The sequence below is a fragment of the Protopterus annectens genome, chromosome 2.part0 (genome assembly GCF_019279795.1).
Source record: "Protopterus annectens isolate FY-2018-M chromosome 2.part0, PAN1.0, whole genome shotgun sequence".
In the NCBI taxonomy this organism is placed as follows: Eukaryota; Metazoa; Chordata; order Ceratodontiformes; family Protopteridae; genus Protopterus; species Protopterus annectens.
The window spans coordinates 946,702,979-946,729,245 of record NC_056728.1 but is presented as its reverse complement, the minus strand read 5'-3'; the positions used below and the strand labels follow the sequence as shown (position 1 = coordinate 946,729,245).

General features: G+C 42.1%; 1 protein-coding gene across 3 annotated transcripts in view; it reads right to left on the bottom strand.

Moving 5' to 3' along the window:
* SH3GL2 (SH3 domain containing GRB2 like 2, endophilin A1) overlaps positions 1–26,267 on the bottom strand; it is a 2,269,193-nt gene that overhangs the window by 466,009 nt on the left and 1,776,917 nt on the right. For all 3 annotated transcript variants that reach the window (XM_044061202.1, XM_044061204.1, XM_044061205.1), the window contains exon 5: positions 22,804–22,937. In XM_044061202.1, coding sequence (XP_043917137.1) covers positions 22,804–22,937 — 134 coding nt within the window. The remainder of the gene's footprint in view (positions 1–22,803; positions 22,938–26,267) is intronic.

Genomic DNA, 26,267 nt, shown 5'->3' with positions numbered 1-26,267 from the left:
CCTGTAAGGAGGTTCCCCGGTTGAGGATGATTGCACAAATCCACCATGGTAGTTCCCTCTTCAGACACGGAAGGAGGGGGAGAGGGGTATCCAGGGGATGAGAGTGTTGGATCCATAAATTCTTCAGAATCCACTGGATTTTTCTTATGTGGAGTCTTGCCAGGGGCAGCATGGGTATCATTAGGAATTCTCGTGCTGGCAAAGAAGTCAGGGTGATTAGTTTGTTGAAGTAGAGGGTGAGGTCCATGGTCCTTTGGTCTGGAATGAAAGCCTTCATCTTGTCTGTTCTTCTCCTGCATCCCAAGAAGACCTGGTCTTAACTCGGGATGAGGTGAGACTTTTCCTTGTTAAGAGTGAATCCTACCTGAGTCAGGGTGGTGATCACCTGTTGTAGGTGGTACAGGAGGGTTTGACAGTCCTGATGCAGAATTAACAGGCCGTGTAGATATGGGTATATTTGAATACCCTGAGTTCTGCAGTGAGCAATAAGGGGTGCAATGCACTTTGTGAACACTCAAGGAGCTGTGAAGAGTCCAAAAGTTAATCCAGAGTATTGAAAATGCAAGGAATCTACTGCAAAGTGTGGGAATTTCCTGTAATCTGGGTGTATTGGGATGTGAAGGTAGGCATCCTTCAAATCCAAAGCTACCATGAAGGCTTGCGTTCTTATAAGTGGTAAAAGCAGAGGTAAGGTAATCATTTCGAAAGTGGGTACACTGAGGAACAGGTTTAGAAAAGATAAATCCAGAATTGGTCTCCATGGACCGTCTTTTATTGGTACCAGAAACATTCTGGAGTAAAACCCTATGTTTCTTTGTGGAGTAGGTACCTTCTCTACGGTGCCAAATGTTGAATAATGGTGAGGAAAAGATGAATCTGGTTTGATGGAGGTTGAGGAATCCCCTGGAAAGGGGGCAAAATCCACCAAATCATGAAGTACCCCCTCCAAATGATGGAGAGGACCCTGCTTTCTGATATGATTTTTTGCCAGGAGGGTAGGAAAGGGTGAGATGAAGGAATAAGGGGGTGTTGGAGTTCAGTGGTTACAAGTCACAGTGGAGTTGGTTTGGCTTGGCCAGACTGACTCTGAAACGGGGTGGATGACAGGGTGGAAGGAAATCTAGGAGCAGAGCTTTTCCAAGCTTGCCTACGTCCCTTTTCCTGATGTGCAGAGTGGGAGGACTGTCTCCTGACAAAGGAAGTTCTTTGTGGATAATTTCTGTGATATCTGGAGATACGAGACACAAGTAACTGCTCCAGGTTTTGTAGTTCTTTTCCCTTTTCTTGAAGGGATTTAAGAAGTTCTGCTGAAACTTGTCCAAAAAGGGCTTTCTTGTCCAGGGGTGCATTAAGCAGTTTAGTTTGGACATCCATAGGTAGTGGCTGAAGTCTCACCCAGGAATGCACTGAACCTGAGGCAGCAGATTTTGAGGAGCTGCACTTGATGGAGTGCCTAGTCACCTGGGATGCTGTGGAAAGTAGGGTGTGTAGTTGGCTTTTTATTGGTGATTCAGGAACCTCAGAGAAGAAAGTAGTAGTATATCTAGCCATGTGGGTTTGGTAGTTGAGGGCTCTTATAGCCAGGGTGGAGGAGGTATAGACTTTTTTTCCCTAGCCTGTCCATGAATTTGCTGTCTTTATCAGTAGGATAAATAACAGCAGAGGGTAACTGCCTGGAAGATTTATCCGCAGAAACTGCAATAACTGCTGGGTCTGCAGGTGGGTTTCTGAATAAGAATCGAGTGTCCTGAGGCAACTTGTAAAATCGATCTGGACATTTAGAGGCTGGGGGGTTGGGAATCTGGGCCCTGTGACGCAGCCATAAAGGCATCTTGGAAGACAAGGGAGGTACAGCATGGTTGTTCCATTTGCAGCAGGTCAAAGTACCTTTTCTTAGTAGAGACATCTGAGGCCTGCCATTTAAAATGTTCCCTTCATGAGGGAGATATTGTCCCCAAAAGTGAATTCTTCTCCTGGAGACTCAGGGGTGATAGGATCCTATTCCTCTGGGGTGATAAAATCCTTAGGGGAATCAATCTGTGAACAGTAGGTCAGTGATTCCTCTGAAGAGGAGTACTCTTCCACTGATACCTCTAGAGGGTGGACTGATGGAGCAGCAGCAGGTGCTTGTTGGGTCTGTAAAGCCTGGAATGCCTTAAAAAGACTCTGGGAAAAAAAATTCCCATCCAGGAACAGGTTGCGGCTCAGCATGTTTAAGTCTCTGTTCCCTCTTTAAAGGGGCTGAAGACTGAGTATGTCTAGGAGCCGACATCTGGGTGGATGGTAGGGAAGGAGTAGGCCCTTCTGACTATATGAGCCGTGGGTTCCCCTCCATCATCAGGATCTGTTGGCTGACTAACATCAGTAGACGTACTCATTGTTTCTGCCATACCAGCTTCCATAGAGGTTCCCAGGCCTGGTTGGGAAACAGAGGTCTGAAAAGATCCCAGGCTTTCATCCGTCTCAAGAATTTCTCCAGATGCCTGAGGCGCAGTGTGGGAATCCTGGTTTTCTTGGCCTTCTTCCCCAGTTGCTCATCGGACGTGCCTACCCCACCCTCCATGCCGAGCGCAAGACACTGGAGCCTTTGATTTTCTAGGTACAATTTTAATGCGGCCAGACAGTTGCAGAGAGTTTTAGGAACAAAGAATTTACAAATGGGGTAGGACGTATGGTAGTGGGCCTCACCTAAACAAAAAACGCACTATTTGTGCATGTCCTTGTAAGGAATTTGTCCCCCACAAGCACACTTCCCCTTTCTAGTGGACAAGTACATCTGAGAAACTAGCAAAAAGCACAAGGAAAAAACAACAGGGTAATTATCTCTAGTGGTTGTCTGTAGCAGTCATGTGGACAACAAGTGATCCGCTTCCCGAACTGGCGAACAGCAGTAAGATGGCTATAGGCCTGTAGTTAAAAACGTCATTGGATTTTCCTACTTGTGCAGAGGTAAGCTATAAAAATTTTCCAAATTGTAGGAACATACCCTTCCTTAAGTGACCTATTTATTAGGATTGACACAGGGCAGGATAAGGCTTCTGCTGCTAGTTTAATACATTTAGCTGGTATTTTATCTGTGGCCAAGGTGGTAGGTTTGGGTTAGAGTAGTAGCTTCGTGATCATGGTGGGAAGGTAGAGATCTTATGGCTACTTTGTGGTTTTAAGTGGGAAGTGGTGGTAAGGGTGGTTGGGGTGTTAATAACGGAGGAAACTATTTGTATAAAATGAGTGTTGAACTGGTTAGCAATGTTACTTGTTAGGTAAGTTAAGCCAGGTTGGCAGTAATGACTGACTTGGGTTTAGGAGATGATTTATGGCTGACCAGAAGGCTTTAGGTTTACTTTGGTTCTCAGTCTGTAGTCTAGTATGGCAGTCCTTTTTTCAGTTCTGATCTTGTTTCTGGTAGCATCTCCTACTTCTTTGTATAACTGAAAACTGGATATAGTACTGTACTTCCTCCATATTCCCATTCATTATCCCATTTTTTCATTAATTGCTTAGTATCTTTAGGCAGTCAGGGAGCACGGTTGGTCTAATGAGAGTGTGACTATTTAGTACATTCATGAATTCAGAGTTAAACAAGGCTACTGCTTCATCCAGGTGTAAAGTATGTAGTATCTTCCAGATGACTGCTTTCAGGTTGGAGATAAATGAGTTGGACTGGAAAGAGGAGGGGTTGTGAGCATTATTATATTGGTGCTGCTTTTTAAAAGGAGTGTTGACACTTACAGCTGAGCTGGAGAGATGAGCACTTAAGGACAGCTGGGAGTATATCAGTTTTGGTAATGTTTTTTGGGTTGCTGATCAGTATCCAATCAACTGTTGTTACTTTGTCAATTTGTTGTATCTGGAAGTGGTTAAGATGAGCTGAGAGAAGATGCATACATTGATGACATTTTTAGGGGTTTCATTGTCTATGGTTAGACAATGGGCCCCAGGAAAGAAATTCTTCTGTACTGTCCATATTGTTACAAGAGGGTATGCATATTCATATGATACACAGGCTTTTATCCAGTTTGACTGATGTACTTAGGATCTCTGAATTTTTACGTTTTGGGGTAATGAGGTGGGAGACAGAGAGGCTGAGCTGTTTATTACAGATTATGGATATGCTTCAACCTTTTTTCCTAGTCCTGTCTAGTCTTATTATACTGTATCCTGGAGGAATAATTTCCTCACCTTGGTCTCTTGACTTCGTCATGTTTCAGTTATGACTAGAATATCAGGGCAGTATTGGGGTATCGAGGCAAGGACATTAGTATTGAGCTGTACTTGACTGGGCTATCCAGGCATGGACATCAGTATCGAGCTGTCAAGGCATGGGCATCAGTATCGAGCTGTCAAGGCATGGACATCAGTATCGGGCCATCCAGGCATGGACATCAATACTGAGCTGTCCAGATATTGACAACAGTATTGTGCTATCCAAGCAAGGACAACAATATTGGACTATCCTGGCACTAGCAGTTTATTACAAATGCTTCTAAGGTCGATGGCATACAGGTGTAAGACAGAAATATTTTTTGAGGGTCTATGTGAGCTGATGGTATAGTTAGCTAGGCCTGATGGGCCTGGGTTAGGATGTATATCACCACATAGGTGTAGGTGTTAAGAGTACAAAGGAGTGTGACTTGGGCCATTTATATTTGAATTTTGGGCCTAGGCTTAATTTGTTTGGTGGAAATTTCTGGGTAACAGTAATGTTTTTGAAGAAATGTGTGTTTTCTGAAGTAAGGACAGATGGATATGTACTAAAGTTGGAGTGGTGTATGTTAGGTAGCTGAAAATCTGAACAGTGGTTATTTTTAGAATTGTTAAATCTTACACATGAGCCTGCCATTAAATATGGTTCATAAAAAGAATCATGGTAATGACTGTACGATTTTGGCATCTCAGGGAATTCTTTATTTACTGAGCATGCTCAGTAAACCATCCATTCCAACAGCACACTGAGTGCTCATTCAGATGGGGACCTTCTTCCCACATGCAGCAGGGCACACAGCACTGCTGATTGTATACCTTGAGTAACACACACACACTTAATTTTTAAGTCTGAAAGAATACGTAACACTGTATGACAGGGGTGGCAGTTGTGTTGTACAGAAAGCAAGGGGGTTGTGTTGCCATTTAGAAATGGGTGATGGGGGATACTTGCAAAATATTCACTGGGAGGTTGCATACCAAGAATGAGTCTAAATAAACAAAGAAATACACACACACACACACACACACACACACACACACACACACACACACACGTACACATGCATGCAACTAAGAGTTTGTTTTCTATTGTGCTTATTCTTTATAAAATGCAAGAAATTGGTGCTGATAACACTACAGTGCACATACCATGCTTTGTGCTTTACATTTTAATCATGTGATAGGGCTTATTTTAGAGTTTATTACAACAGTTAATGATACTGGAATCCTCCTGCAGTCAGAGCCGGATCCAGCACTAGGAAACCTAAGCACTTCCTAGGGCCTGCTTGCCAGGGGGCTGCCACATTTACTTTTTAATTAAAAAATTTTTAAAAATTAAAACATTTTTTTAACTCGACAACTTCTTTAAGAAGGCACTCCCAGTCTGCAAACATGCGCTAAAGACACCCATGCACCAATGCAGATGTACATTCCTGTTTTGTTCCCCCACATGGAATTTAAACGTGCTACTGCCGTTCCTTCAGTATAGTGTGTGTGTGTCTAATGTGCTAGTGAAGGTTAGTCAATGAACTTAGCCTCAAACCCTGTACTTTGGTTACAGGAGGCAAGAGCCTGAATCATCTGCACCAACTAACAGACCGCTCAAGGAATTGTCAGTTTCAAGGGAAGCGAAGTTTACTGTTGCTCATGCTAAGTCTGTTTTCAATGTGCAACTGTTTTGTTCAGCAAATGTCAGGCAGTGTTTGTGCTACAGAATTTGAAAGCACTGTTAGTAGCACAACAGGTGGCATACTTGCCTTTGGTGTAGAAGGTTGTGGGTTTTACACCCACACCATATAGATGGATTGCTCAGACTGCGGTACACTTTAAGGGAGAATGGGAGTGCTGCACTCCTAAATGTGTACTATTTTGGATGAGATACCTATTAACAATCAGCTTGTTGTCAGTTTGCCAATGATTATCTACTGCAATATTACTAGCTTACCAACTTTATTTTTCTTTTAATGTAATATAGGTAATAAATTCTTCAAGGGCAGCAGGCAAAACATTTGTAGATAAAACATTGAAATGCAAAGTTGTTTGCCAGTAGCAACCTCTTCATTGCTACAGATCTCTTTAATGTGAAATTATTCAGATAACTTTTAGTTCTGCAGAGAGATTGCGCATATTGACTGATATTGATGGATTGTGATGACAGACGTCTGAGTGGACTTTTATGGTTGAAATTCTGTTCTTCATATTTCACTGTTGCAGTCCTAATTTGTGGGATTTCCTGCCATGGAAGCCCTTGGCCATCCCAACTACTAGAGATATTTTCCCCTGCTCCTGAAGCTGGCGGACACCCTGTCCGACGTCACTACATTTGGGTATAAAGGGAGTTGGCTAGATCCATCCTCAGTTCTTTCTTGCCATCGGAGCCCCAAAGCAGAGTGTTAGTCGGTGCATCTGTTAGTCCTCCCCAGAAAAAGAAGACTTCTAAAACTAAGTACCCTGTTGGGGAACATTCCGTGTGCTTTCTGACTAATGTCAGAGCGAGTTAACTATTGTGGCAAACAGATACCAGACCAGGACTTTCACTCCTTTTGTGTGACTTGTTTGGGGCCAGAAGACAACATTCCTGTCAGTTTTGCACTTGCTTTAATAGAAGAACTATCAAGCATCGGGCTGAGATTCTAGCTAAACATTTCATTGAGTCTTCAGGGCATGTGTGTACTATGTTGTCCACTGGTTGAGCTGATTTAGAACTCCCTAAGCAGTAAAAGGAAAAGCACTTCAGATTCAGGACCTCAGATGACTCTCATTCTCTGTCAACCAGTTTCCTAGGCTTGTGATTGTCTAAGAAGGTGAGGTGCCTTTGCAGCCCCCTTCAACAACTGAGGAAGTAGCAAAGGCCCCTTTTGAGACCTGTTCAGAGTCTGATATGGCTCTGGGTAGCTCTTTTTCCTTATAATATGAAGGCCTTAGTTCGTTGGTTGAGTCTGGAGCCACTTTGCAGGCTCCAGCTTCCGACGATGACTCTTCACGTTGTCAGGAGATTACGTCTGCCTACCACTCACAGGAGTTGGTTGTTTATTCAGGTTGTAGTGTGAGGTTGGCCTTAATCCAAAATCTAAGGCTGTTCATAAAAAAGGTTGTTCATTCAGGTTCTAGGTTCTAGTGCAGAGGTCAGCCTTAAGCCAAAACCTAAGGTCATTCACAAAAAATCTACACCCACCTTACCTCAGCCTAGGCCTACCGGCTGCCACTCACAGGCCTACCAACAAGACCTACTGAGGTTGACTGAGGATTTAATAGTCTTGGTCATATCCAGACACCTTCCTCCTCCCTGAAACATCTCCTAGTAAAAGAAAGAGGGATACCCAAAACAAGAATTTTCCTGTTCTTTTGACTTGGAGGACAATTTTGATCATGATGAATCCACCCTTGAGGATGGTGCATCTATTGCTGCCTATGGAGATTCTGACTCTGCGGAGAACCTTGCCTCAGACTCCCCATGAGGATATTTCTTTACAGGGACATTGCATACCCTGAGAGAGCACTTAAAATGAGAAGCTCGGGACTACCCCAAATCCAAGAAAAGGATTAGGGAATTTTTTAATCTCCCTGATCATAAACCCCTTGCCATTCCCCCTTCCTAGATTCTTCTTTGCAGCAAGACTCTCTGTCCCCTGCCCCTTGAAAGCCTGACAGATTTTACAGGGTTCTAGATTCCCACAAACACCTATTTAAGAACCCTGTAACAGATCCTAAAGTGGTGACGCCAGGCCCTAAAGGAGCAAAGCTAGCTCTTCTACAGACAGGTTTGGAAAAAAAGGTCTGCACCTCTGCTACACTCATCATGAAGCCTTTGCACTATCAGTTTCATATGCTGATGTACCAGGAATCTATTTTTGATCAGATGAAACAAAAATGATGGGGAGTGAAAATAAGGTGCTCTCAAAGGAATTAATGGATCTATGCAACTCCTGCTCTCAGGTGACTAAAGCATTCCTTACAGTGCAGCTATGATGCCTTGGAATCTTCCAACAGAGCAACAGCCACAGGATCCTTCAATAGAAGGCATACCTGGTTGAGGAAGAAGTACCTTCCTGAACATGTCAAATCCAGTTGCTTAGATGCCCCCTTAGACAAAGATTTCCTTTTTGGTCCTAAGGCTGAAGCTGTCTTTAAGCAAGTGGAAGATAATGCCAAGTCCATGCAAATGTTCAAGAATTTCCTTCAGGTCCAATCCCCTTGATTCAGCTGGAATTAGCCTACCAAATATTGGTCTTTTCCAGCCCCCCCAGTCTAAGCCTAGACAAAGGAAATCTCATATGGAAAGGTACCAGTGGCCTAGGCAGTGGCAGTCATACTCCAGTAGGCCATCATGTCCCCAGGAACCAAGCAGGGAGCAGTAAGGACTCTTGCATGGCACTCTCTTTCACCATCTTCCCTCCCCTCTTCCCCACTCTCCCCCCAAGGGGGAGACTGTCACTTTTCTACAAGAACCAGACTATCATTACCAGAGATCAATGGGTGCTAAACATCATTCAAAGAGGTTACAAACTCAACTTCAAACAACCCTTGATTTGCTCAGGCTGCCCAGACATCCTTCCAAACCAAAAGATAGATACATTAATACAAATACAGTTTCTGTGCACTCAAGACTCTGTGGAACATGTACCAAAATATTTACAAGTAAAGGGTTTTTACTCCAGACTTTTCCTAGTCCCCAGAAAAGAAAGTACCTGGAGGTTAATTCTAGACATGTCATAGCTCAACAGATTCTTGTAGGCCCTAAAATTCAAGATGCTAACTCTACAAAAATTACAGCCTATGATTACCCCCAATGCCTTCATGGTAACCTAGATCTAAAAGATGCATACTTCCATAGGCCCTTAGAAGAATCATACAGAAGGTTGTTATGCTTCAAAACAGGTGTTAGACACTATTAATTCTGTGCTCTACCCTTTGGCTTATATACCGCACCCAGGGTCTCTACAAAATGCCTAGGCCCGTGATAGCCTTCTGAAGGACAAAGGGAATTTGGATTTATCCTTACTTAGATGATTACCTCATTCAGGCAGCAAGCCTAGGAAAATTCAAAGCAGACCTGCTTTATACCCAACACTTACTAACCTTAGTGGGGTTCACCATCAATGTATAAAAATCCCACAGGATGAATTGTATTTCTCAGAGCCTTACTGGACTCAGCTTTTCTTTCTCCGGATAAGGTTACCTCCCTAAACCTTTACTTCAAAAATATCCTTGACAGGAATTATCTCACAGCCAGGTGTACTTCAGGGCCCTGTGATACATGTCCTCTTGCATTCTCATGACTCCCCTGGCCAGATTGCATAAGAGAAAACTGCAATGGTATCTCAAATATGCATGGTGGCAACATTCACAGTCTCTCACCTTCAGAATAAAACTGCTTCCTTGTCTCATGAAAGAGTTTGCCTGGTGGGCCCAAACATGCTTCCTCACTCTGCACCTTCCCTTCAGGTTCATCCCTTAGGACCAAACTTAGACAACAGATGCATCAGAAATAGCCTGGGGAGCCCACTTCAACAACCTCCAGACTCAAGGCAAATGGGAATCCAAGTTCAAAAACAAATGCATCAACCTAAAAGAGCTAATGGCAATCCAAAAAAGCCTGATTGTCTTCCAAAAGAAATGGAGACCTGGATTCCTCCTGATGTGTGTGTGTGTGGGGGGGGGGGCACTCTTCCCCCCTCTGTCACCAAGCCATGGACCTTTGGGAAACAGCAAACACCATAGGGCTGCACCTCATGGCACAGTACCTAGCAGGAGAAACCAATCAACTAGCAGATCACCTCAACAAGAACCTGTCAGACCCCCATGATTGGCAACTGCATCGGGAAGTATTTCTCAGCTTAGATGAAAAATGGGGAGTGCCACAAATAGACCTTTTTGCCACCAAAGAAAACGCTCATTTGAAAAGGTTTTGCACCAGGAACAAAATGAAGTCAGCGTGGAAGACAGATCCCTCTTCCGTCCCTTGGACATGCCTATTTCTCTATGCCTTCCCCCGTACAACTGATGCCCAGGGTGTAATAATGGAAGAGGGGCCAAGGATAATTCTGGTAGCCCGAGACTGGCTGAGACAGCACTTGTACCCTTCTATTACTCAGTCTAACCAAAAGAGAGCCATGGCAGCTGCCACAGAGAGTGGACCAACTAACCCAGAAGAAGGGTACAATAATACACCCCAACCTGCACACACTCAAATTGACAGATTGGATTATATTTTGATCCCATGGAAGGGGTCGCTCCTTGACAAGCAGGTCCTGGACATTTTAAAAGAGGCCAGGAGACCTAGCACTAGGAAGTCGTACTCTGCCAAATAGAGAATATTCATTCTTTGGTGCAGACAGAAGGGACAAAACCCTTGTCAGGCATGGATCCCTTTGATCCTGTCATACTTATCCAGCCTTTTGGAAAAAGGTCTCACCTACTCCCCTGTAAAACTCCATGCTTCAGCTACTTCTGCCTATCTGCCTTCTCAACCTCTTCTCTTTTCAAATCCCCTTATGAAACAGTTTCTGAGAGGGGATGTCCACATTAGGCATCCCCGGAAAACCTCCTTTTACTCCCTGGGACCTCAGTTTCATTCTGGAGAAGCTCACCCTTCCACCCTTTGAACTAGTGGCTTCTTCTGATATAAAATTCCTGACCTAGAAGACAGCCTTCCTACTGGCCACTACCATAGCCAGAAGGGTGTCAGAGTTTCAGGTCCTTATGTGTGTGTAGAACCTTTCATCATTTTCCACACAGAAAGAGTGTCCCTCAGGACCAACCTTTCTTTTATGACCAAGGTGGTGACAGAGACTTTAAACCAGACCATGCACGTACCTACATTCTTTCTTAACCCTCAGAACAAGAGAGAAATAATTCTTCATTCTTTGGATGTGCACAGGCAACTGCATTACTATTTAGACATAACCAAGAATGTCAGGAAATCAGACCAATTTTTTCTGGCCTTTGTCAGTAGCTCTGAGGGGATACTAGTCTCTAAACAAACTATTTTCCCACTGTATCTCATTTTGCTACAGTCACCATGGAAAGAAGCCTCTTGATGCTATCAGGACACATTCCACTATGTCTACTGATACCTCTACTGCCTTTCTTACAGGGGTGGCCACCAAGGACATTTTGGAAGTAGCTACTTGGTCCTCAGTGCACGCCTTCACCAAACATAACCAAATTTCTACCTTTTCCAATGCTATTTTTCAGGTCATCCACAGCTCTCCTTAATCTTTCCATCCACCATCCTTTTGAGCTTTGGGAATCATCCCATAAGTCAGGACCGCAACCGTGAAACATGAAGAACATAGTACAGCTGTGTACACTTACCATAAATGTAGATGTTCGAGTGTATTCACTGTTGCAGTATTTTTTCACTTCCTTCTTCCCCTGTGACTTATGGGATAGGTTGGGACATTCACATTTTCAGTCAGGGTGCCCCCCCCCCCTTTCCTCTTCACATTTATTCTGGAATACAGGGTCCCAGATTCTTGACCTCAAGGACACATTGGGGGTTCCTACATGTTGGGAGCAAGACAGTACTGAGGTCATGGCACTGGCTGACTCAGTTTCTACCAAAACGTAGTGACGTTGGGTGGGGTGTCCACCGGCTTCAGGAGGAGAGGAAAATATTCTCTGGTAATCAGGCTGGTCAAGGGCTTCCACTGTATGAAATCCCACAAGTCAGGATTGCAACAGTGAATACACTCGAACATCCAGATTTAGGGTAAGTGCACACAAGTGTACTTTCTGAATTGAGTAATGTTGTCATTACTGCTTCATACATTTTGTTTCATTGCTCACTGGAAAATGTCAAACTACAGATTTATAACACACTCTAACAAGTGGTGCTGTGTTACACAAGGAATATAATTTAATACAGTCAGGAAGGTGAATCAAAGAACATGTGCATGTATGCATAGTCCAAAAAAGGAGCACACGGAACCTATGGTTTGAAAACAGCCCAAAGATAAACTTAATTTGCCACTGGCCAGATACATTTTCTTTGAATGTGAGGTTTCAAGGGCATAGAGGTTCACTGTTCATACTAAGTCTGTTTTGATTGTGAGACTGTATTGTTTGTTTAGCAAATGGCTATCAGCATTTGTGCTGCAAAATTTAAAATAAAAGTTTTAAATTAAATCCAAATATCTGTAATCATTGTAGAAGTAAAGAAGAAAATAGTGTGTGCACTGACCGGCCTGATAGTGTTTATACTACTGGGAGAAAAAGCCAAGTAATGGGACACTGGGATGGCTGTGGGGCCCATTTAACCATGCTCCAGCTTTGCCTGCAGTGCTCCTTCCATACATGTATTTCCTGAGATGGCCACTTCCTAGTGATCATAGTGCCGTGGCTGCTATAGAAGGTTGGAGACATGTAAGAATCACAGCATCACAACAGAAGTGCCATGACTGTGATGCAGGCTCACCTGCATATAGCATGCAAGTTTAGAAGGTCTGATTCAGTGCACATGCATGTATATATTAGCATTTGTTTGCATTTCATTTTGGATGGGGATGCTCTGACTGGCATTTCACTACAGGGCCATACCATAAGTGTGTATCTGTTTACATGCATTGTGTTCTCACACACAAGAACTTGCTGAAACATGGACATGTTTTAAATACCTTGTTGCTTATAAACATTCTTAAATGCTATTACTGAAAATATGAGTGTATGATCTTCAAAAAAGTATCCTTACAATTCATACATATTGGAACATAGTGTGGTGGTTCTCACCAGAATGAGGTATAAAAATTATGTAAATAGTTGTAAATAGAGGTGTTGCTTAAAGAAGGTAAATACCTTTTTGTATTAGGCAGACAGGATTCCTGCAAGATTCAATTACCAGAATCAGTTATGTACTTAAGTAGTGTATAAAAGAAAGGGTTGAAGCCTTACCAAACCAGTGAAATTAGCATCCAACATAAGTAGGATGGTTGCCTGGAGCACTGGTTATGGGACTATGCTGCAGCAAGGAAAAATCATTGTTGATTATTCTGAGAAGAATTAGGCATCCTTCCATGATGGACTCCGAAGGGAAAATATAAATAAAGTTGTAGGGAAGAAACTTAACAAATACTCCTTACTCATACTTCAGGTTACAGAACGATTTACTGTACAGAGTAAGAAAAGACAGAGCGAACACAGTATATCAACTGTAAGTGGCCAAATCTTTAACCAACTACTGATGAGGCTGTCATATAGTCATGTACTAAGGGCAGCACAGTGGTGCAGCGGTTAACGTTGCCGCCTCACAGCAAGAGGTTCTCTGGTTCGATTCTCGGCTGGGGTGCCTTCTGTGTGGAGTTTGCATGTTCTCCCTGTGTTCGCGTGGGTTTCCTCCGGGTACTCCGGTTTCCTCCCACATTCCAAAGACATGCATCTGGAGTGTTTCTCCCCGGGCCTCCGCTGAAAACAGGCTCTGTGGAACCTAGTCGGACATTCCAGGTCAACAAATGTTAAATAAATAAATAAAAAATAAATAAATGTACTAGCAGGTTGCCTAGAAATGGATATGACTAAAGCATGGATCCTAGCAAGCTTTACTGCTTAAGAATAATGAAAGTTAAGAATTTCTGTGCTGGATGCCCTGAATGCAAGAAAACATCCCCACATCCGGACTGCAAAAATCCTTTGATTCTAATGTGAGTCATTGAAGAATCATTTAAATGTACTGTTGTGAACACTTTTAGGCCATTGGTAAACTTAAACAATGGTTTTCAATACATTTTGGTTATTTTGGACTATGCAACGAAGTACACATAAGCTGTTCTTTTGTGTAACGCTAATGTATGGAGTTTTATTACTTTCCATATCACAGATACCCAAGGAAGTACTCATCAAAAAGGGAACTCCATTTATGTCCAGAATAATGTACCAACTATGCCAATGCTTTAAGGTCAGACAGTTTAAAACCTCAGTGTACCATCGACAGACAAGTTGATAGAACACTTACTTTTCTCATAGGTTGTTTGAACACTTACTTTTTTCATGGACTTTAATGTTCAGTTTATCAAGGAGAGTATAGTTTATTCATATACATTTGTTAACTGGGATAGCCGAACTAACCAGAAGTCCATTTTTGGCAGAGGTCCATGGAAAACAGATCCATAGTTTCATGTTACAAAAAGAGACATTCGCCAAAATTTGCAGTTGACAGTATGAAAAAAAAAACAAAACAAAACAAGAACTAGCAATATTTCCAAGTAACTATGAAAGCTTAAATAAGAGAACATAAATTAATACCATAGCTCAAGTTTGCCATTAGTGAAGTACCACAGGCCTCAACAGGGTACAGCCCTTTTGTTTTTAGATGGACTGTTAGACATGGTCAGATAAACATGGGAAAAACTGATGAGGTAAGGATGGCAATGGGAAACATGACCTGACATCATACAAGTAATAATGACTGACAAGATGGGCATTAAAGGGAAATAATGGCCCATCCAGGTATGTTGTGAGACCCAAAACTGCCAGAACAGACACACACATGCAAAAACAGAAAGTAAGAAACACACACATACATATACACTAACTCATATATATATATATATATATATATATATATATATATATTTATATATATATACATATATATATATATATAGAGAGAGAGAGATACACACACACACGCCCAGGGATTCTCTTCATAATCTCAAAATACTGAAATCTCGAATTTCAGTATCTTGAGACCATGAAGCCAAAAGCCTGAAACCCCAGAAGTGCGAAATTTAAAATTGCGACTTCTACACTAAACATACCGCAGACACACACAAACATACATCTCCCTTCACATACACAAACACCTACCCCACATACAAGCTGGGGGGCAAGCCCCCATGCACACCCCCACCTACTTAAATATACTAACTCCAAGGTCGCACTACAAAGACAAACACACAAAAACCCCAACCCACAAGCTACATTCCCCTCACACACACACACATCACATTAACAAAACACACAGACGCACACTAAAGCCCCCTACCCAAAACCCATAAAACACAAACACTTACCTACATCTCCAACTACCCACTCACACACCGCAACACTCTGAAAGTACGGTTTTGTACCTACCATAAATGTAGATGTCCGATAGGTATGCATCTGCAGTCATCACATATGGGTTGTCCTGCCTCAGGCAGCCCTTCGGTTGGCCGGATTCCAAAGTCTGGGTCCGGCGTCGGATGATGTCGCCCTTTCCCTGACGTCAGAGCGCCTGGGGTATAAAAGCGTCAGCCGACGCCATCTTCCTCAGTGTTTCTTGCCCCAGATGCTAGGTGCCCTCAAAGGAAAGCTAAATTTGGAGAAATGCAATAAATTCCAAATATGCACAGAAATATATATGTATATATATATATATATATATATATATATATATATATATGGATCTACCTGACTACATCGACAGTTTAGAAGAGCAAAAACGACTTCACCGACGCCAGAAGATCGACAAGTCAGAAGACTGACGGAGGAAAACACCGACGCTGAGAACACTGAGATGGGGAAAGGATGTGTAAGTATGCGGTAGTGACGGACGTTAGGGTGCGAGTAAAGTAAGTGTGCGATGTTGACGGTCTGTAGGGATAGGGGTGGGATAAGTGAGTTAGGGTTAGGGCGCGGGTTAGGTAAGGGTGCAGTAGTGATATTTTTTGGGTTGGGGCGGGTTAAGTGAGTTAGGTTAGGCGGGTTAGGTGAGTGTGCGATAGTGACGGACCTTAGGGTTAGGGTTTCGTTAGGGTTGTAGATAGTTGTGTATGTAAGGGTTAGTGTTGGTTTGTAAGGATTGTGGTGTGCTTGTGTTGTGTGTGTGGTTTTTGGACAGGGGATTTGTTTTGTTTGTTGATTGCTGTTGTTATGATGTGTCGAGTGTATGAGGTGTCGTGTTTGTGAACTGTCGATCTTCTGGCGTCGGTGAAGTCGTTTTCGCTCTTCTGAACTGTCGATGTAGTCAGGTAGATCCATATATATATATATCTATATATAAAACAAATACACCATAATAGATAACCCCAGCTAGCTATGAGAGGGAAAAGTACCCAATAAATACCAAAGAGGGGAAGGAGGGAGGGTAAACCTGACTGCAGATGCATACCTATTGGACATCTACATTTATGGTAGGTACAAAACTGTACTATGTCCTTCAAGGATGCATCTGCAGTCATCACATATGGGTAGAATACCATAGCCAATCTGGGGGTGGAGGATCTACGTAAAGGATGGTGTAGCTAAAATGCCCTGCAGGACTGCCGTAGCAAAGCCTGCTCTGGATCTGGAATATAAAGGTAAATTGTAATGCTTGGAAAATGTATGCACGGAGCTCCATGTAGCAGCTTCTAAAATGTCCTTGGTAGCCACCCCTCTTAAGAAGGCTGTGGAGGTGGCTGTGGCCCTGGTGGAATGAGGTCTAACGTTAGCTGGCACAGTTTTTCCATGAAAGGAATAACAAAAACGAATGCAATTCCCTATCCATTTTGAAATTGTCTGTTTGGAAATTGCTTTTCCTTGTGCACCAGCAGCATATGCTACCAACAGCTGGTCAGTTTTTCTGTAGCTTTTAGTTCTGTCCAAGTAGTAGCGCAACTGTCTGTGTATGTCCAGGGTGTGCAGAAGTTTCTCCCCTTTGTTTTGTGGATTTGGAAAGAAGGTAGGCAGGTGAATAGCTTGGTTTAATGAGACCCTGGATACCACCTTTGGCATAAATGAAGGATTAGTTCTCAATGAGACTCTGTCCTGATGAAAAATAAGAAATGGCTGTACTGCCATGAGGCCCTGTAACTCAGATACTCTTCTTGCTGAGGTTATGGCCAGAAGGAAGACGGTCTTCCAAGACAGGAACTGTAGTTCTGCAGATGCTGCTGGTTCAAAGGGAGGCAGAGTTAGTTTTTCCAACACGAAGTTAAGGTCCCAAGTAGGCACTGGAGGTTTCCTTGGAGGATTAATGTTTTTAATTCCTCTTAGAAACTGTCTTAGGAGATGATGAAAAAAGACAGGTGGATCAGTATTGTACTCTGCTGAAATTGCTGAAGCATGAATTTTAATGGAAGAGTAAGACAGGCCATTGTGGAGCATTTCTGCCAAGTATTCCAGGATATGTGCCATGTTCATCACTGTCGCATCTAGGCCCTTTGTGGTGCTCCAAGTGTGAAATCTTTTCCATTTTGCTGAATATGCCTTTCTTGTGGAAGGCCGGCGAGCTTCCATGATGATATCCTTCACTCTCTTGGATAGCTTATCCTGAGGAGGAGTCAAGGTATTTTCCAGGCTGTTAGTTGCAAGGTTTTCAGGTTGGAATGCAGAGTTTTGTAATTGTGCTGTGTCAGGAGAAGTGGCCATTGAGGAAGAGGCCATGGTTTCGTGCATGACATGCTCTTTAACAGTGGGTACCAGTGCTGTCTTGGCCAGTCCGGAGCTATCAGAATCACTTTTGGCTGCTCTGTCCTGATCTTCAGTAAGACCTTGGTCATTAAAGGAAGAGGTGGAAATGCATACACTGTTAGAGTTCTCCAGCTGAAAGATAGGGCGTCCACTTTCCATGCTTGTGGGTGGTATGTCCTTGAGCAGAATTTCTTCAGCTGATGATTGTGGGGGGAGGCAAAAAGATCTATGTCTGGCCTTCTCCATGATTGTGTTATCTGTAGGAAGATGTCTGGGTGCAGCATCCATTCGTGTGCATCCATGACATTTCTGCTTAAGCTGTCCGCCAGTATATTGTCTTTTCCTGGCACAAACTGGGATTGCAGCTCTATACTGAGTTTCAATGAAAGTTCCCATAGATTCATTGCCAGTCTGCAAAGAGGGTAGGAATGGGTGCCTCCTTGCTTGTTTATGTACCACATAACTGTGGTGTTGTCTGTCCTTATTAGCAGGTGGCCTTGATGCAGAAAGAGTTTGAAGGCCTCGATTGCATGTATCACTGCCAGCATTTCCTTTTGGTTTATGTGCATGCGTAGCTTCTTTTGTGACATAGTCCTTGAATACATCTGCCCTCCATGTGTGCTCCCCAACCGTGGTCTGAAGCGTCCGTTGTAATGGTTTGGCTGGCTATTGGCTTGCTGAAGGGCAGACCCCTGTTTGACTGGCTTGCTTGAGCCCACCACAGAAATTCCTTTTGGAGGCATGGAATGAGTGGGATCAAAGTTTCTAAGCTGTGCCTGTGCTGAGTCCATAAACTCCTTAGGTACCATTGTAGTTTCCTCATATGCAGTCTTGCTTGTGGAATCAGAAGAATGCAAGATGCCATGTAACCCAGGGCCTGCAGGATTTTCCTTGCAGTCAGCTGAGTTTGTCTTGTCAGATTCTTGAAGTAATCCGGTAGTAGTCTTTGTTTTTCTTCTGTGAGAAAAGCCATTTGGGTGGTTGTGTCTAGATCCGCACCCAAAAAAGTTATTCTTTGGGATGGAACAAGTCTTGATTTGTGAATGTTGACTGTATATCCCAAGGCCTGCAGTAGGTGGATGGTATAATTCAAGTCCTTTACCAAAGTTTGTTGGCTGTCTGCTTGTATAAGGCAGTCGTCCAGATATGGGTATATTTGAATCCCCTGAAGTCTGCAGTGTGCAATTACTGATGCCAGGCATTTCGTGAATACTCTGGGTGCAGTAGATAAGCCAAAGGGCAATGCTGAGAATTGATAATGCTCTGAACCTGCAAGAAATCTGAGGTGTCTTCTGCAACTTTGTCTGATAGGACATGCAGGTATGCCTCCTTGAGGTCTAGAGTCACCAGCCAAGACCCCTTGCCCACCATGGGATGGAGTTGCTGTAGAGTCAGCATTTTGAATTTTGGCACAATGAGATAAGTATTCAGAGCGGACAAGTCGAGAATAGGCCTCCATTGATTTTCTTTTCTTGGAACAAGGAATAGTCTGGAATAAAATCCTTGGCCTTGTTCTGAAAGAGGAACCTTTTCTATAGCTTTCATTTGCATTAAGTTGGAGATTTGTTTCAAAGCCTCCACCCTTTGATTTGGTGGCAGGTCTGGCATGCCTTTTCTTTTTGGCAATGTGTGAAAATGGAACCTGTATCCTTTGTTTATTATTTGCAGTGTCCATTTGTCTCTTGTAATACTGTGCCAATTTTCTGAGAATAAAGAAAGCTTTCAGCCCAAAGGTGCTTCTAATTGAGCCCTGGTTGGCGGAGTCAAAGCAAAGTCATTGAGTCCGTCCTTGTGCAGCAGTTGTAGGTCCTGCACTACCTCTCTGGATGGGAGGCTGCCATTGACGTCCTCTGTAGGAGCCTCTAGCTTGCCCTCTACCTCTGGCACGCCTGTTCTTGCCTCTCTGAAATCTTTCTGTGTCCAGAAAGGACCAATTCTTGGTAGGCCAATTTCTGCTGAATCTTGGTGGTTGGACTTGTAGAAAATCTTTGACTGTTTGTACAGATTTTGCCTTTTCCTCAAATTTCTTTAAGACCTCCTGAGCAGTGGAGCCAAATAACTTTCCCTTTTCCAGTGGAGCATCTAGAAGCTTAGCTTTAACATGGTCTGGCAGAGATTGTTCCTTCAACCAAGCATGCCTATGTATGACAGCACCTGTCATAGCTGACCTACATGAAGCTTCCAATGCATCATAACCACACTGCAAGAAATGGTTGCTAACCTGCTGGGAGTTATGTACCAGATCCTGAAGTGATTTGCGATCTAGGGGTTCAGGTGAATACAGTTTCTTATGCAAGTCATCTAACAAATACTCTTGGTACTGTATCATATGAAATTGACAATTTAATGCCCTCATAGAAAGAGTAGCAGAAGTATACACTTTTTTACCCCATCTCTCTAAAGCCCTGGACTCCCTTTCAGAGGGGAGTGGATTTTTAGTAGTGGCAGCTGCAACCCCTTTAGGGCCCTGGGAAATAGTTTCTGGATCAGCAGAGTGGGCCTTGTAAAGAAAATGATGTGAGTCAGGGACCCTGTAGTACCTATCGGGTTTGACAGGGGCCGGAGGAAGAGTGTCACGGGTTATGCTAGACTCAGAGTACACATCATCAATGACATTCAAAACAGGAGGAATAGCCAAAGGTCTATGCTGAGGTAAATGCAGAAAAGGTCTTAATCTTTTCCTGGAATCAGAGAATTCCTGGCCCTGCCATTTGAAATGCTCTCTCATAGTGTGAATGGTCTCCCCGAAGGATAGTTCTTCAGGAGGGGAGGCCGAGGGGATAGATTCCTCTGCATCAGAATCCTCGTAGGCCGAAAAAGCCTCCTCCTGGTAGTCGGAGAGAGCAGAGCCATCAGAGGCCTCCTCTGAGGAGTGGGGATCAGAGGGCTCAACCCTGGGCCTTTTGTCTAGAGGAGGTTGAGAGCCCCTGTCCGGATGGGGTTGAGAGCCCCTAATTAAGGAAATAAGGTCCTCTGCCAAAGTTAGAATCTGTGAACTTGTAGTGGGTCCCTGAGGAATAACCCTGGGAGGCATAGCTTTTGTGTGTTTAGCAGCTTTAGCCCTGGTGAATGCCTTTATGGACATGGATGCAGGAGGCCTGGCTGCACCACGTGCTGGTGTAGTTTTGTCTAGAGGAATGGTGTCGGAAGTTTCCAAGACACCAGTTTCTGAAAGAAATTCAATAATCGACTCAGCAGAGGCCTCCGGGGCCGAGGTTGTCGGTTGAGCGGTTTCGGGGGTTGGAATTACCAAGGACTCGGTTTCAGCTGAGACCGAGGCACTCGTGGTAGGCCTGGCCGTAGTTTCAGCCGAAACCGCGGCCCGCGTGTGTTGGTCCTTGTCCTTCCGTTTCTTTGTTAAATGTGAAGTCGGAGTCTCCGACGGCATAATGTATGAGAAACTAGCCCCAAAAAACTCCTCTGCAAACTCCGCCCGACATCTAAGAGTGCGTCGGTTGAAGGACCACAGGCTGAACAGGCCGAGACGTCGTGGTCTGGGCCTAGGCAGGGGAGGCAGTAAGAGTGGAAATCCTTATGAGGTATTTGTTTCCCACAAGTTAAGCAATTATTAACTTTATCTGACATCGGCTGAAGCAAGAAAGAGTCCCCAACGGGGTACTTAGCTTTTGAAGTCTTCGGTAGCTGAATTACAGGAGCTGGCCAACCGGCACTTGCGAACTTCTTCTGCTTTGGGCACCACGCGGCAAGAAAGACTGGGGAAGATGGCATCGGCTGACGCTTTTATACCCCAGGCGCTCTGACGTCGGGGAAAGGGCGACATCAGCCGACGCCGGACCCAGACTTTGGAATCCGGCCGACCGAAGGGCTGCCTGAGGCAGGACAACCCATATGTGATGACTGCAGATGCATCCTTGAAGGACATCTTCGGGATTTTGAATTTCGTGCTTCTGGGGTTTCAGTATTTTGCACTTTTGCCCTTCTGGTCTCGGGCTACTGAAATTCGGGATTTCAGTAGTTCGAGATTCTGAAGGGAACTCATGCCCAGACACCCTTGAAACTGCTGCTGCTGCTGCAACTACTTGATCTGCTTCTGTTCTTTTAAAATTTATCTTCCCCTTCTTGCTAACTTGCATTTAAAGATCTATGCCCAGCATGGGGAAAGGGAAAAGTATGGTCCTTGTAACTGCTGCTGCTGCGGCAGATATGTCTTTTTTATTTTACTTTAAACTATTTTAATTTCTCTCTCTTGCTAATTGTAGCAGAGCCTTGTTTATTGAGGATAACATGATGGCAGCTGTTTTTTTTTTGTCCATACATCATGGAGGTTTAACATGTTGTTGTGACACTGCAGACTCATTCATACCACCCTCTCCTCATACTATTCAAGAATGTTTGTTCTTCAAAATAGCTTTGTGTTATGTTGTGCCCTTTATCTAAATGCAAATATTCAAAACAATGTTGGCAGATACATCTTCAAAGAGAGAGAGCTGAGCAATCCTGATATATTTATGTATTTATTAACCAGGGTAGAGCACTGATTCAAGACAATGTGGGTAGATGCATCTTTACAGACAAAAAACCTGTGCAATCCTGATAACAGTCTACAAGCTGAAGTAATGTATATTTTGTTTGTTATTTATTTGTTTTCCTTTTCAATTTCCTTTGGATGTTTTTCTGGTTAAGTGACTTGCTCAAAGTTACACAGTTAGGTAATGGAGACTGAAGGAATCAAACCCTGGACTACTGGACCAAAAGAAACAGCTCTAACAGCCCCTGCAACCTCTATGCCAACTACCAGACAAAATTATTAAAATGGTGGGAGAATGCACCTGTGTCATGGAGTGGGTATGTAAATGGTGATGAATAACTAGGCCACTTGATGAACAAAGTACCTCTTTCATGGGGGTTTCCATGCTAATATGACTTGATTGTATCTTTGTTGTACCAGTGCAGTGCTATCACCATACACCTGTGTTTAATGCACAACTCCAAGCTTTAGATTCTCAAGATATAAAACACTACATTGTTAAAATGATGACGTTCAAATCAGAACTGCTCACTTACTTAAAAAAAAGTCTGCAATGTCTATGACTTGTGTGAATACCACATTAGCATGGTTGTAGTGATTTGACTTTCAGAGGTTTTGTGCTGCTTTCTGTCATCCACATAATTTCTAACTATTGCACTTTCAGTGTTCTCCTCAAGTTTAGTACCTCCTCAGTGTATACAAGTGAATTTCAACATGCAGACAAAGAAACACTGTACTACCTGTATTTCCTTTAGATCTTTGTCATGAAGGTTCTGAAGTGGATCAATAAAGTTCTGCTTCACGTCTATGTCCAAAGAATCCTTGACCTCAGACAGCTCCTTCATAGCTTCTCCAACATCAAGAAGGGCAAAGCCTAGAACAGGAGAATATACATTTTTGCAGTGAAGTTGCAGCTTTTTCAGAAATGGCAAAATATGTTTTCCAGAATTAAATGAAAAACAAGTGATAAGGCCATGAAGAAACAGAAATGTATATATTTACTTAAAAATATGTTTCTCATTTGAACTGCATAGTGGATACTGTATTTGTTCAATCAACAAAATTCTTAGTAAGCCTAAATATAGGTAAAGTACAATACTATGTATATAAGCATAGATATAAATCTAAAGTATATAATGGACATAATAAAATAAATGTAAATAGTACAGCATGGGCTAGAACACTAATAAACAGCATAAATAATTCAACTTAAATTGGCCATGAGGAAAAAAGTCTTAATAATAGTGATGTGGTGAAATACAAAGGTTTGGAACTTGGCGGACAAAGAAACACACACCATAACTCTCTAGATGCATACTTGGAATCAGTACCAGGACCAGGTTAGCTAAGTGGAAAGGTTTAGATGAATGATAGTTCCCTAACAGCACTTTACTAAAATAACAAGCCATAAACACTTGTATATTGCTCTCAAGCACTGCACATTCAGCTAATTGTCTGACACTTTTGCATAGTTTCAGTTAATATTACATAACAGAGGAGATCTGCTTCGGTTTATGGGTGGAATTCAGAATAAGATCCATTTATTTATTGTCTGACTCATTATTTAATTGGGTGGGTGAAATGGTCCAAGGACAACCCTGTTTTCAACAACTTCAGCTAATATCAGAGGTACATCACAAGTACATACACTGATAAAATAGTTCCATGGCTTTAATATCATTATACTATTTTTATTTCTATCCATAACTAACATTACCATTTCTAGGCGAGTTAAAACTAAAGTGTATTAATATATAATAATAACAACAAATATGGTAAATCAATACTATGGAAATGTTTCATCCTAAGATCATTATTATACAGATGAGACTTGACAGCTATCTCTACTAACTATGCAGGTTATATTTTTTTCCACATCTGCTCTGCAGTTGTCCTTAGAGCATCTAGTGCTGGCTAGCTGGCTACTGTATCTAATTTAGCCATTTTCTTGGGAGCACTGGCATTTGTTGTAGTCTGCTAAATACTTCTGGAATTTGGTACCGATCAGAGGCAGGTTCTGTAGGTCCTGAATTTACTGTGTCAAAAGATTCTATGTAGCAAGAGATATTTTGTTAAACACTTTATCCTCCATGGTTAATTTGGAGGCTTGTCTTTTTAATTTTAGGAAACTGGCCTGAAGATTCTTACAGCATAGCATGGATTAATTATTTCCAGTCTATGAATCTGTAGCTAATGGAGGGCAGTATCCAAAGTGTATAAGTTTGAAGGTAAGAGTCCCCACTAAAATGGTGGCTCACAAATTTATGCAAAGTAAGCTACTCGTTTTGCATTATAATGTAATAATTGTCATAGACTAAGAATAAAACACAAAAAAACTGGAGAAACAATACAAAAAAAGGGAAAAGGCACTAGACTTGAGTACACACAGAACAAAGTTTGTTTATTGTAAGCGCTTTCGTTCCAGTCACGTAATAGAACTTCTTCAGACAATACCAGCAATGACATTTTGGTGTTTAAAAATACTCTCCAAAGGGATCACATGATAAAGTCAGCAGTCACATGAAAAAATAAACCTCCTTTACTTCGGCAATATTATTACAAATTCAGAAAATCAAAAAAAAAAGAAGAACTAAATGTCAACAAACATACATAACTATAAGAATCATGCTAATATATTAACAAATAAATAAGAACAGCCAAATAAAGGAATGTTATAATAATGTTGTAATAAAAATACATTAAAATAAAATATATTAAAATAAAACACAGAGTCACCAAAGGTCTATCTCTGCAAAGCCTTTAGTTTCAGCATACATTGGTTGGAGCAGTAGTCATTCATCCCAGGGAAGTGGTGTGTGTTTAACCTTAACTGCCATAATAATTAATTTCCCTTCAATCTGAGGGCCCAAGGGTCACCCCTCCTCTTTAGAGACTTGGTCTATGACTTTAAATTTAAAATGATGACCCAGGTGGTTAAAAATTAATTTTGTCAAAGTGTTATGTGGGGCTATTTTTTAATACTATAATTATGTTCATACACACATTCTTTTAATTTATGTTCAGTTTTTCCAGTATAAAAACTATTGCATATTTGGCACATAGCCAAATAAGTTACTCCTTTAGAATTACAACTGAATCTGCCCCTAACTTTATACTTACTACCTCTAATAGTAAATGTACTACCAGTACTAATGTATTTACAGAATAGATTCACATCTAAACATACCTGGACTTCTTACTGGTGGTGTATGTGTGTGCTCAAGAATTTGTTTAAAGTTATACCCCCCTCTTAAAGACACAGCATGGGTGTTGCACAGTTTTTAACCTAATTGAGCAGTCATTCAACAAGAAAATCCAATTCTTAAACAAAAATGTCCATTAAGTAAAATTAATCTTCACTACAGGGTCTAATAAAACTTAATCCATATTTTACCATTGTACCCTCTTCTTTTAATTTGTACGATGGATCTATAGGCTTAGTGTTCAAAACAGGGGAAAAACAGTCACTAATTATTTTGTCGGAAACTTCCTTTACCAACCTATTAAGCATTGATAAGGGGCACCCTCTTCTAACAAACATACCCTGCAGGTTCTTACTTTCTGCCTCAAATTCATCATCCAATGAGATCATCCTTGCTGCTCTAACCAACTGTCCCTTTACAACTGATCTCTTTTGATAAAGGGAATGGGCACTTGTGAAGTGGAGAAAAGAATCACAATAGGTTTATTTTCTAAAAATACCAGGTACATATCTACAATTTAATTTATCCTTATGTAATTTTACATCTAAGAATGAAATAAATTCCAAAACTGGGCTGTCCCGTTCAAAAATACGAGAAATTCTTCTACTACTTCTAAGTTACCATTAAAAATAATAAAAATATCATTGAGGTAACGAGTATAGTAGTGCATACAGTCCTTCCAAACTATATTTTAAACAAGTATTCTTGCTCCCAAAAAGCCATAACAATGTTGGCAAAACTTGTGTCACATGGAGACCCCATAACAATTCCGTTTTTTTGTAAGAAATATTGGCACTCAAAGTAAATATAATTGTTTGCTAACATAATGTCCAACAATTGCTCAGTCAATATAATGATATAATTTGGGGCCCTTTTGTTAAACAAAAAATGTGTCATATATTGAATGCTTAAATCATGTGGGATCACAGTATACAAATCCCTAACATCAATAGTGACAAAGTTGTAATTTGGTTTAAAAGTTAATGCATTAATGCACTCAA